The sequence below is a fragment of the Python bivittatus genome, unplaced genomic scaffold, assembly GCF_059951505.1.
Source record: "Python bivittatus isolate LINGU-HERP-01145 unplaced genomic scaffold, Pbiv_v1 ctg000980_np1212, whole genome shotgun sequence".
NCBI classification, from domain to species: Eukaryota; Metazoa; Chordata; class Lepidosauria; order Squamata; family Pythonidae; genus Python; species Python bivittatus.
In genome coordinates, this window is record NW_028277125.1 from 31,059,113 (window position 1) to 31,072,164 (window position 13,052).

The following is a 13,052-nucleotide window of genomic DNA, read 5'->3' on the forward strand; positions in this document are numbered from 1 at the left end:
TTATAATAGAAGCACAAAATCTGACTTCCAGAAACTGACTGCAGGACAGAATTATTTATAGAAGTAGGGATATGTTTCTGTTCTTTACCTCCTCCATATGTGGATTAGACAAAGTTTTGATCTCCACAGTGATAGTGGATTGTTCACCACATAAACACTCATAAATTAATAAAGCAATGTGATATATTCTATGTTTTCAAAAAGCAACCCTTAAACAGTTCCAATTCCACTTTTTAGAAATTAGCACGTTATATTATGGTATATACATGACATATTACTGGCTATCATAAATGTACTTTTATCCTACTACATATCCTTGACCAAGCCTGTTATCATCCATAACCTACCTTGAATAGTTCACATCTTAAGGATATGTAGTGCTTCAGATCTGAAGCAGAAGAGGTCCTTCAGAGGCTTGTAGGTGTGCATGCTCTACTTCTTGGCACTTTCATTAAAATTTTGCATTTTCCTGGGCCCATAAGGTGGCAGTGTGATCCTTGGAAAAAATGTGTTTGAGGTAAGTAGATGGAATGGGGTAGGCTTCTTGTTGGTGCCTCTTATCTCAAACATATGTTTTCCTGGGATTGTGTGACTACCACATGAGCACAGAAAAAGACACAGCTTCTTTAAAGTGGCAACCAGAAGCGTAGCCTTTGCAAGCACACTCTCTCCCAAACCCCCCTTTTTGCTTTAAATCCAAACAGTTGCATGCACATTCTAAGATCAGTAACTGATAATTTTATAGTAGCTAGAAATGTTGCCCTATAAATGTGGATATTGCCGTTTTAAATGTTAGATTTCTGTCCATGTATTATTTTGCATAAAGCAGGAATACGGTACAGAATGTGTGGCTCAGCATTGTTTACAATTAGCCATGCTAGCAAGGACTGCTGGGACTCAAGGAGCAGCAACAGATGGAAGCTAGGCTAGCTCTTGCCCTGATTGTCCAACCTGGAATGATAATCTGCACCACTGGCAGATTACAGGACACTACACTGGAAGATCACTGTAGCCTGGAAAACCAGGCTCTGGGGTTAGCTTATACGTTTCTCTTATATTGTACAGTGTTTGTAACTGATGTTTGGCCTGAATTATATTTTGCATGAAATTACCACTGGAAAATGATATCCTGCTGCAGAAAGGGCACAGATATTAGCCAGTACTAATAGTTGATGTAAATACTAATGTGTGTTAAGCTTTGTTTCATTAATAAGACACTTAGTTACAAAAGTTATAAAATTGAAATGTTTCTTCTTGATGGGAATTCAGATCCCCTAATTCGGAAGTGGACTAGCTAGGTAATTATACCTTTTCATCTGCATACCTATCCAGAATCCACACCTGTTCCCACTGATTTCAAACATACAGTAAGAGAGTTTTCTTTTTGATCTTCAAAAAAGGGATGAGAGGCACTTTTTGAATTAGGGGATTAGTTTACATGTATTAAGAAGTTTAATGGCTGTTAACTGTTTCTCTTCCAGTACAGTTTCCTTACACAGATCAGATTACTTGTTTGCATTTGCTTTGCAAATAATTAACTTTTTTTTCTTCCTATCTTTTCATATGGGATACATGTAACAAATGTTAGGGAATAGTAGAGAACAGATTATATTATTTGAAATTCCTATTCATCATGGAAAACCATCTGCAGTAGAGAATAGCTTAGAAAAACATTGCTATTGGATAGTGGAGAAATAACAACTGTAGTTAAATTTTACTTGCACAATTTTGCTTAACTGCAAAATTTAGCAAACTGTGGGCCTTTACTATATACAAATTATAAGTAATTATTTTATCTTCAAGAAAGGATACCTTTTCTGTGGTTGCCCTGTTCTCTGGAATGATCCCCACACCCCCTTCAATATATAACTCTATTACTTTTAGGAAAGCTGTTAAGACCTGGTTCTTCCCCCAGGCATTAGGGTCCAGTTGAGTGAGAGTCCCCTTTTGGTTGTTTTGTTATGTTGCTTGGTTATCGTTTTATATTTATATATTGTATATGTTTAATATACTGTGTATGGTGGGTTTGGTGGGTTTTTTGTTTTGTTTTAATTTATTATTCATTTTTTATGTGTTATGCCACCCAGAGTCACATTGTTTGAATTTGGCAGCTTTATAAATTTCAGCAATAAACAAATAAAATAATTTTATAGTGTATTTGGCATTTTGAGGTTCTCTTCTCATATATTTCAAAATGTTTGATGTTTATACTTTGCTTCCAAGCTCCAGTTTCTACATATTTGTAACTTGGGCAATTAGATTATACTAACCTTCCATAAATTCAGAAAAAAGATTTCTCTATATTTCCTGGAAAAGGCGTTAATTTTTTTTAGGCTTGATGCAGTCTGATTTACAAGTACACCATGGTCTGATCAATGAGTAGTAAGATTTCTTCCATTTCGTGTTAAGATAATAAACATTAACTCTTGGAATATTTGGACTGAGCCTTTAATAGTCATGCTGGATAGCATAGTTCCTTCCTCTTGGTTACTGAAGCACTGACATCTAATATTTGTTTACTTACTGTTTTCAAACTATGAGTTGAATTGGTATAGCCTTTAAAGCTTATGCTAACTCTGATCCTATATCATTTCTTTAATCTTTTCACTCCAAATATGAAAAGGAGTTAGATAGAGAAAAGAAGCCATGTATAAGGTATTTGACAGTAAAGCACACTGAGAATTCAACAAGCTCTTTGAAGGTCAATTAGCCAGAAAATAGGCTAAAGACCAGGTTTTCCATTGGATTAGTGGCCAAAGAGAGATGCCCTGAATAATCAAAGCAGTCTTGCAGTTGGAACACAAAGACAATTATCAGTTCTTAGGGACATAAAATAAAAGCTTTAATAACAGAATTCTTTGAACCTCAAAGTGTTTCAGAAATTGTTTTCTTACTAAGGATCGTTGATTTTAGTTTCTTGTTTGGAAGTTGTATTCCTATGGGTTTTAAAAGTCTTAGAGGTGCTATTTTCAGAATGCATATATGTTTATCCGAAGTCATCAAATAGTTTGTAATTTACCTTTCTTAATTATCTTTTATAGTGCTCATATACTTTCAAATTTAGTCTCCTCTTTTGGATTCCTTGAGACATTTGGTAGTTTAAAAGCATGTAGTAAGATCTTAATTTTATGGGCTTCAAAGTAGAGTTTAATATGTATATTTTTGTATGATTCTGTCATCTTTTATTGCATCACGTAACTTATAATGCAATTTTGTCCTGTTAGATATACTTGCCAACAGATCTCATTCTATAGTTTAGTGATTCCCAACCTTGGGTCCCCAGATATTGTTTGACTATAGGATGGAACCCCTATAGGAACCAACAAAATACAGTAGTTAGCTGGAAAAGATTTGGTATAGTTTGCAGATTTTTTTTACTGTGGAAGATAACATTTTATGTGCACTTGTTCACAGGGAGCTTTCTTGTAACAGGAACTTACATGTTTGCTGACCCTAACTACTAGACTGGGGCTTGAATCCTATGTGCATTCATATAGAACTAAATTCCTATTAATATATTGAAAACATATACGGCCAGATGTCTGCTACAACCTAGTTAGGAAGCCAGATGCCATTGGGCTGAAGATTTTCTTTCACATAGGCTATTTTATGTTTGTATTTGAAACTGAAATTTTTCAAGATTAATAAAATCAGGTTTTTGATTCATTAAGGAGCATTCTTTATAGCAGTGGGAGAATTTTAGTTCATGTAACTTTAACAGAAGTTGGGTATACATAATATGATCCTTAAAACAACTCTTGTGTATTGACAGTTTTGCCCATCCATACTATGTTATGCCAATGCATTCTGAGGTGCATGCATTTTTTATTTCTCCCCAAAAAGATAAATTGATAGTCAAATATAGTAGAGAAAAAGTTCTTACCAGTGAGAAATACACTATGCATACCCGCCTTGATTAATTCCTATTTTCATACTAATTTTTATGGCAGTCTGCTAGCACAGACTGCCTTTGGCATGCATGTTCTGTTGTGAAGGGAGGAACATTTTTGCTGAGAAATTAGCTTTCCATGATAGTTTTATTCATATAAAATATTCAGATATGTAATTGCTCTTTGTAAAGTGATAGAGACCTAAGAGAATACTGCAATCAAACTTTTAAATAAGTGTAGCTAAGCTATGAAAAGAGATTCCTCCAGCCTGTCTTGCACTGTATTAGGTAGGTTTTAAAGTAATGTATTTCCAAGTCTGTCCATGTGCATGTGTGAGCGAGATGTAATAGTGAGAACTATGATATTTTATATTGACCTTATGTCTTTCAGTTCAGTGTCTTTTCTCTTATGGCAGACTCCCTAAATCTGAATAAAATGGTATTGCTGTAATTCATCTGCTCACACCATGCTGTTTTTGCAGGTATACATTTGAGAGATAGGCTCAGTGTCCTATGAGATTATTGCTGATCCACTAAGCTTGGGATAATTTATGGAAGCTTTTTCTAATACACTAGCTGCTGCTTCTTTTAAATACTTCTTAGGCCTCTTGTACTAATTGAGCTGGGTTTAAAACTAGTGATTTTAGTACTCCTGCATCTAGTGAAACTTTGAGGATATTTGATACATTGCCCCCCCCCCCGACTTGTGCATGACTTTACAGGGCAATACAACTGAAAAATCTCAGAATGTGGCAATATGAACTATAATGTAGCCTTTGTTAAGCCTGGTGATAATAAGGTCCTTCACAAATGCGATGTGAGATAGATAGACAGAGAGACAGACAGACAGATGGATAGATAATGTTTTAGGGTGACACATCCCAGGCAGTGTAATTGTGACCCACATACCTTATAATTCATATCCATAGGTTATTAATCTAATAAAGTTTTCAGATTAATTTCACAAAGCTTTTGCTTGAAATGGAATCCTGTGGATATTTCTTCATAACAGTATTTCCTCACATGGGAGCTATATTACATGAAAAGTTTACAACAGCATTAAATGATGAAATTCTATTGAGATGACTGTGAGAAAAAAGGCAGGCACTTAATAAGTGGGGATATAATACAGGTACTTTAGTTGTAATGATTTGAATCTGTAGCCTAATTATATCTATTAATTAAAAGTTTTAATTTTTTAATCAACTACTTTGACACCTTGTGTTGAAAATATAGATTTGAATTTTAAGCAGATTTTGGACTCCTGGCAAAACTGTTTCCAAATTGTTTAAAATATGAAATAAGTTTACTTCTTAAAAAGGCTTGACTTTTCAAATGGGTTTTTTTCCTTACATAGCTCAATTCTGTTAACGCTATACAATGGGAAGCCATTTTTCATTGGTTGGCAACAATTCCAGCTGAAATTATCTAAGTTGCTCTTTGATAGTTTCTCTCTGGTTTCTGTTTATTCCTGGAAATACTAATTCCATCTCCCCTTTATTTGTTTTCAGAGCCTGCTTTCTTCCCTGGCCGTTGTGCTGAGATCTTTGCCAGAGGGCAGAGCATTGGGAACTTGGGAGTTCTTCATCCTGATGTTGTCACCAAATTTGAGCTCACCATGCCCTGTTCTGCTCTAGAAATTGCAATTGAGCCTTTCATGTAAGAAGAAAATCTTCCTTTAGTCTACCTTCATTCTGCATTTTATTTTGTCTTGCTACTGCCTAGCAGTTGTCTGTACTTGAAAGGATTAAACCAATGGTATATTAGGCTTTAAAAATGTTTCTTAATGTAATAAGGAAGGTTTGGGTAACCAGCTAAAGGCTCTTTTTAACAGTTCAAGACATCACCCTTTTTAAAAAAACAAGGCAAAGTTCAATCAATTATCATAAATATGTATTGGCTAAATAAATTACTTTTTTCTCAAATAGTTTCTGAGATTAAAATGTAGGCTGTTAACTGATTATGGCTGCTCCAAATAGTTTAATTTATAGTAAATGTGAACTAAATGGAGGGGTTAGATTTTTCCTGGTTAGAAACATATGTTTCTTGCAAGCTGGAACAAATTTGTTTTTTTTCCCCATAGTAGTTATACTATAAATTATTTTATTCTACTAAAAATGGGATCAAAATAAATGTATTTGCCTGCTTATTTACCCGAGTTGTAGTGGAGGCAACTACAAGCATCTACGTGTTACAGAGTAAACTATCTATTGACTCTGCTTTTTCTTGTACCGCCAATGAAGAAAATAAAATGAGAAAGCTCTGTCATTTGTATGTAATTTGCAAATGCCCAAAAGATATTCTTTGTCTTTTAGACATGATGGTAATTTCTTTCAGAATTTCATATTGAGTAAATAAGTCTTTTGATGAAAAAAAAATGCACACCTACTGATCTTAAGTAAACCCCCATTCTGGGCTAGTTTTAGTAGTGATGAGATTACAAGGAATTGAAACAAAACTGATTATGCTGACGGGACACTACTAAAAAAGGACACTACTGATTATGCTGAGTATCTCACTTGTTAAATGAACTCCCATTACCTCTACCTTTTAGATCATCTTGGATGGAGCGATCAAGTTAATAGAGGCAAGGTCATAAGATACATATGTCTGCTATAAATGTTAATCATGAGCAAATGATCTAGGTTTCAGTAGTCTAGCGCTGTATGTTTGTACGCAGTCTTGTTATGACATTTTAATTCAGATCTGACATGAACTACAAATATAACCAGAAAATACTGCACTTGGTAGTGCTTCCCTGCTAAGAGCATTTGGTATTTATATTCTGAAATAATCTCTTGCTATACCATATACTGCAGACATAGATACATGACATATGCTTTAATTAAAAAAAAAACTAGAAACACATAATTTGAATGCAGCAACAGTATTTTTTCAGATTATATATTTCATGCCTTACAGTAAAATGATACAAAAATAGAAATTGTACAGTTTATAAATCTGAACATATACATGCAGTCTTGTTGAACAGCATACAATAGATGCTATTCATATAAACTGTTCTGTAAACAAATCTAAAGGTATTGGGAAGACAACTTACAGTTCAGAAATCTATTTTAAATAGAATTTCCCTACTTAATTCAATAACATATTGGTCATTAAAATAAAACCTTGATTTAACATATCCTTCAAATGTCCATTAAATTCCAATTTATGCCAGTTTACATTATTTATGTAATTACATCACATTAGTGATATAAGTAAATGAAGGTGAAGTCCAAACAAAAAAATTGTTATATCTAGAATCTGTTAAACCAAAATCTGTGAAATGGAAGTTTTACTGTATTCAGCTCCCACTGTGAGAATACAAGGAATAATTGGCTAGTAACACTACTCCAGTTTCCATACATTCTTTCATGTAACTATTCTCCTCACCCAATCTTGCTCATCTATCATGTTTAGAGCTTGATTGAGCAGGAGCAATTCAGTACTTTCACTATTTACTGGTTTTCTCTTATTTTAGCACTGCAATGCACAATGCTGCTTCTGTTATGCTATCACTGCTACATTCCTGAGAAATGTCTATTTTGATATAAGAATATTATGTCTTCACACAATCAGTATCTTACAGAAACCTTGCTATTCAAAATACGAAGCTGACAAAAATGAAAGTTCAAATCTGTATTCTTATGGTATGTAAGATAAAAGGTTAAGTTGGGGGCTGGGGTGGTCATTTAAACCCTAGAGTAATACTGCAACATGTCCCTACCAAGGCAGATCATACAGTGTATTTATTCCCAGTCACACATGTTTAAAAAACTGTTGAAGACTGATACTGTACTATATTTGGTTTCCCTCAATGAAAACTTGCAAAGCTGGAAATTCTCAGCAATAACATATCAATATACATAAAATGAGATGCCATTTATGATTTTTGTTTGTTTGTTTGTTGTTCTTTTTTGGTCTGTGACCATCTGAATACTAGACTGACTAGAATCTATCTTTAGGTCTCCAATATTAGCAGTGCTACAGAATTTATGCAAAAGGCACAGCATTCCATCCCCACCCCACCCCCCAACTTTACTACTGCAAATCTTTTTAATCTGCAGTCTATAATATGGGCAATTTCAAAAAACAAATGCATAGCATTCAATTTAAACCCAAAAATATATATAGTAGGGGCACAAACACCGTAGCACTCAGACCAATAGAAGAATAGGTTATAAATTTATAGGGCACTTCAATTTTTATTTGCTGCATAGCTACAACATCACTACTAGAAACCTTGTGCCAAGAACATAATGACTTGCAAGCTATGGTTTTGGCAATCTGGCGTGTGACCATTAGTACACCAATCCCCACTAAAAATTTTGCAAGCACTAGCAAGATAATTTCACTAATGTTGGAAGAAACACTGTATGTGATATCTTCAGATGAAGCATTTGAAACATAGCGATTATTTACCCAAAACCCTATAATTGCTCCTGCAGCGGCTCCTAGAATAGTGGTGGTATCTGCTCTAGTTGGGCTATAATAATCTAGTTTGGGATAATTGTAGCATAAGAAGAGGGGCACAGTGATGCAGAATGCTGGACATAAGGGGTTGGTGAGCATCAAGTGGTCCACGAAATCCCAGGTAGGACAAGCAACAGCAGTCAAAAATAAGGAAATTAGACTGCCAACAATGACGTCCTGGAAAAATACATAAACAAAGGTATTAGAGACATAAGTTGGCACTTGCCCCAGAATGCAATCCCTAGCTTGAACTGCAAAACAATTTTAGAACATTACAAGTCTAGTGCACATCAGAAGAAGAAATACCTTAAGAATAAATGTCAAAGAGAAACATAACTAAATTATAGGAGCTTGGTATGATGTATGTCCTTCAATTTTCCCCAGCAATCACCCTGAACTGGGTAATTAACCATAGGTTATTTAGTGACTAAAAATAGATTTCAATTTGGGACTCTCCATTCCTAGTCCTCCAGCATAAGCACTACATATGATAGCTCCATTTTGATAAGGAAGTAATTTAATTTGCTTAAATGGGTAACTTTGTCATAGGCCTGAAATGTGGGGCGATAGTTTACTTCCACACCACAGAAGTAAATATGCTAGAAATTAGGCTAGGTCCTCTTGTACTGTACAGCACATTGAATAACAGATTTCTCCAAAATGTCAGTCCACTGCAATGGTATCTGCTTCTTCCCATGTGATCCTGATGTTTTTCAAGCTAGAAAATAACAGGTAATTAAATTTTTTTTTTTAAAACTGAATATTCAGTGAAGGAATCCTACTACTTCATTGAAGCAAAATTTAACTGCAGAATCTTCACTTTTGTGCTCTTTATGTGGGGAGGGCAGGGGAAGGATTTCTCCAGGAGCAGCAAATGTATATGTTTGCAGAATTAAGGTAATATTTATGGATAGAGTATGTACTCATATAACAATGTATGCAAACACACAATTTAGATTTGGACCTTTTTGCTGAAAGGCAATGAAATAATGTTTCTTAAATTAAGATTTCTGATGACTTACTCATGGAAAGAAAAAAATCAGGAATACATTTAAATCAAGTTTCAACAACAGTTTTCTGTTAACACCTGCTTTTCCCCTCCCATAATCTCTCAGTTTAATAATGTCACAATTTCTCTCACAAGGATTATGTTCCCTCCTTAGTTTACCTTGTACATGTGACTTTAGACACAACTATTGATATGAGGCCACTCCCTGGTATCTGTTATTTTATTTAATGAAAACTGAATTATTTGTGAATATATTAAAACTAATTGTCTTAGATGACTACATTTATTAAGAAAAGCAAAAGACCACTTTCTGAATGTTTCATTACTGCTACTGTAATCTACACTAAAGAAGTTTAAAACATCAGTGATGCTAGTACAAATCCCAATTCCCTTCCAAGCAAGAGAAACAAAGAATATCAACACAGGTTTCTTTCTTTGTTTCTTTCTCTCTATCTCTTGCTCTCTCACACAAGCACATTACATACTGTAAGTTACATTGTACACATACCTTCCCTAATCTGGTACTTTTGAGAGATATTGAACTACAGTTCCTGTTGCTAGCAGGAATGATGTAGTCTAACACCTCTGGAAAGCATCAAGTTGAGGAGGGTTAGTGCAACAGAAAATCCATGATTTAATATATTTTCTTAAATTATGATTTACCTTAGATACTGGTTGGGGCTGGTTAGTCCTGTATCCCATAGGAAACTGAAGTGGTTCATCATAATATGTGTGAAGGGCCCCGTTTCCTGGTTATGCTAACACCTATGGATTATAATATTTCTTGGCTGCTATATGTATTTATTTTTTTCTTTTTATATTGTGTTTTTAATTGGTTTAATTGATTTTATGATTGTTCACCGCCCAGAGTCACTGTTTGAGATGAGCGGCTATACAAATTGAATAAAATAAATAAATAAAATATGCCTGCATTAAATGCCAACTGCTATATTATTTCATACATTATGGTGTTCCACATGGTCTTATGAAGGCCTAGAGTTTTAGAGGCACTGGAACTTTTTTTTTTCCATCTACTACTACTATAATTGGATACACATTTTTTTAAAGTGTCTTTCTACATAAATACAATAAGTACATCATACCCAAATGGTTATAACTAGGTATACCAGAGTAAAACTAGGTACAACCCTGTGGAAGCACTTGTTAAATTGGAGGTAAAACAGAACATCTCACATTTAAACTCTCGAATTCCCAAGTGTTAAAAATTAGTAGAATATCTAAAAGTAACTAAAAGTCAAATGATCTCTATGATTAGCCAGAGCAGTGGAGAAGAAAATAAACTTGAAAAATCAAAAGCAATATCAACCCCTACTTATTTATCATCAGAAAGTCAAGCCAAATAGAATAGACTTAACTGTGAGAACCTTAATTGCCGTACCACTATAAGATGAAGCTTACTTTTTTTTTCCATGTATAAAATAAGTTCTGATTTTCTTCATCCGCTCAAAATTCCATACCAAGAACCAATATAGTAAACTGATAAATATAGCCTATATCATGGGTCACATTTAGCATCTGATAGTATACCAAGGAAATGAAACCAAGTTTGTTTTTTGTTTTTGTTTTTTTTAATCAGAACAAAATCTGATTTAAGTTTAATGTATTTCATGTGACTATTTCCATATATATAATAATTTTCCTTTTAGGTCACATGATAATTGGGTGACAATATTTGGAAGTGCCGTGGGTAAGTCCCCCTCAAGATCTTTAGGGGCTGCATGCAATCCTGGGCTTCAGAGGATACATCTTTGGCCAGCACAGTACATGTTAGAGACATTTGTTAGCTAGTTTGAGATAAACCTCCAACATGGGAAAATGAACAATGTGTATTTGTGAAAGAGTTTTTTTTATTTTTTTTATATATATATATATATATATATATATATATATATATATATATATATATGTTATTATTGTTGGATTTAATAGATTTCATCAGAAAAATGATTTTGGAACAATTCCCATAAGGGATTATGTCAGAAGTGGAATCAACATGGGAATTACAAGAAGAAATTGAAGACAAGAGCTAGCAAGAATCTAATAACCTGCCCACTCATCTTGGAAAGCACCATATGACTTAGGCTTAATGAACAAAAGAGGTGTGAACAATAACAAGTAGCCTTCAAGCAAAAGGATATAATATTTCTGGGGATTAAAGGTTCCTTGGCACCTGCATTTGTGAATAAAACTACACAATATTTGTGAGCCATGTGCATAAAGATGGCATTCAAAGAGAAACAGCCAGCGTCAAGCATCAGTGCATTTTTTTTCTGCTAAACATACAGTAGCATCTTCCTATATTACCCTTTTAGGTGTTTAGCTTTGGGGAGAACAATGTATTAAGTGAAGTCTGAACATGACAAATACTTCCATATATAGACATGTCAATCTAGCAAATAATTGCTTCCGTCACTTTCTTCAGGTTTGCCCCAAGTAAAGGATAAAAACTGTCCTGAAAGCTGCAATTTAATATTTGTTCACTGTACTGCTTCCTCCACGTTTCATTCCGAATTGCTATAAATATGTGATGAGATCATCTTTGAAGGTAGAACAGTGTTACCAAGGGAATATTTGTGTGGCAGCACCCACACTTATCTTAGCTGATCTTAAAAGGCTAAGGAGAATTGAACTGGGTTGGTACTTGGATGGAAGACCAAGAGGAAATCCCAGGGTTACAGGCTAGACTAGGAAATTGAAAACCATTCTGGAAGATGGTGATAGAAAATCACTTCCACACTGATGCTAGAAAAGCTACATAGACATGTTTGTGGAAACACCAGGAGTCAAGACTGACTTTGGGGAGTATTTACCCTTAGTTATGTGCCTAAGCCAGTTACATTAAATTACCAGTTGGGAAATGCCCTATATTGGATCAGAGAAAATACATTTAACATGCAGAAAAGCTGAATTTAGGTATTTAGCTAAACGCATGGAGGGCTTTAAACAGGGTAGAAAATAGGTCACCCATGCAACTCTGTCATCTATTTTGCCTGATCTCCCTTTCTGAAGAACAGCTTGAATCTGAATACAGTTTGTATACTGGGATTCTGCTTTATTAGCATATTGTGTATCATGCAAACTTGAGTACAGGTTTTCTTCAGAACTCTGATGGAATTCAGGAAGAGAAAGGGGTACACCAACACGTATATCCCATTCTCCCACTCTGAAGCTCTCTGTTCATTCAACTGAATGCCTGAGGAAAACTATAGAAGTCTCAGCAGAGCTCATAAAGAACTGTGGTGTCCCTGGGCACCAGAGTATGTGCTATTATACCTCCAACTACTTCCTTCTCCCCTCCTGAGTATGAAATTTCATGAGATTAGGAATCTGAAGCAAGAACTCAAAAGACTTTTAGGTGGTGGAAGGGGAATGGGCCATCACATGATTTAATGGCAACTAGGACAGCAAAATGTTGTTATCCCCTTGCCAGAGAAAGTCTGGGTCAAACTCAGGTGGAAGAAGAGAGACATAGATCTACTGAACCAATCAGAAAATTTTAGTTGAGACTGTTTTGGGGACAAGTGTAGCATTTTATTTTAGAAGCCTGACCACATTCTCAGAGATCTCCATATTACTGTAAATACAAGTAGCTTTAAACTCCAGAAGAGTTATAGCTTATGTATCTTTAATTCCATTTCTTGAGGTACGAAAAACTAT

General features: G+C 34.7%; 2 protein-coding genes across 3 annotated transcripts in view; one reads left to right on the plus strand and one right to left on the minus strand.

Moving 5' to 3' along the window:
• Window positions 1-5,814, plus strand: part of FARSB (phenylalanyl-tRNA synthetase subunit beta) — a 41,607-nt gene extending 35,793 nt beyond the window's left edge. Inside the window, exon 17 of the mRNA XM_007425660.4 lies at window positions 5,401-5,814. Within this exon, the coding sequence (XP_007425722.2) occupies window positions 5,401-5,552 (152 nt within the window). The 3' untranslated portion in view covers window positions 5,553-5,814. The remainder of the gene's footprint in view (window positions 1-5,400) is intronic.
• Window positions 5,815-7,976: 2,162 nt separating this feature from the next.
• Window positions 7,977-13,052, minus strand: part of SGPP2 (sphingosine-1-phosphate phosphatase 2) — a 43,059-nt gene continuing 37,983 nt past the window's right edge. For both annotated transcript variants that reach the window (XM_088132557.1, XM_088132556.1), the window contains one exon: window positions 7,977-8,542. In XM_088132557.1, the coding sequence (XP_087988683.1) occupies window positions 8,000-8,542 (543 nt within the window). In that variant the 3' untranslated portion in view covers window positions 7,977-7,999. The remainder of the gene's footprint in view (window positions 8,543-13,052) is intronic.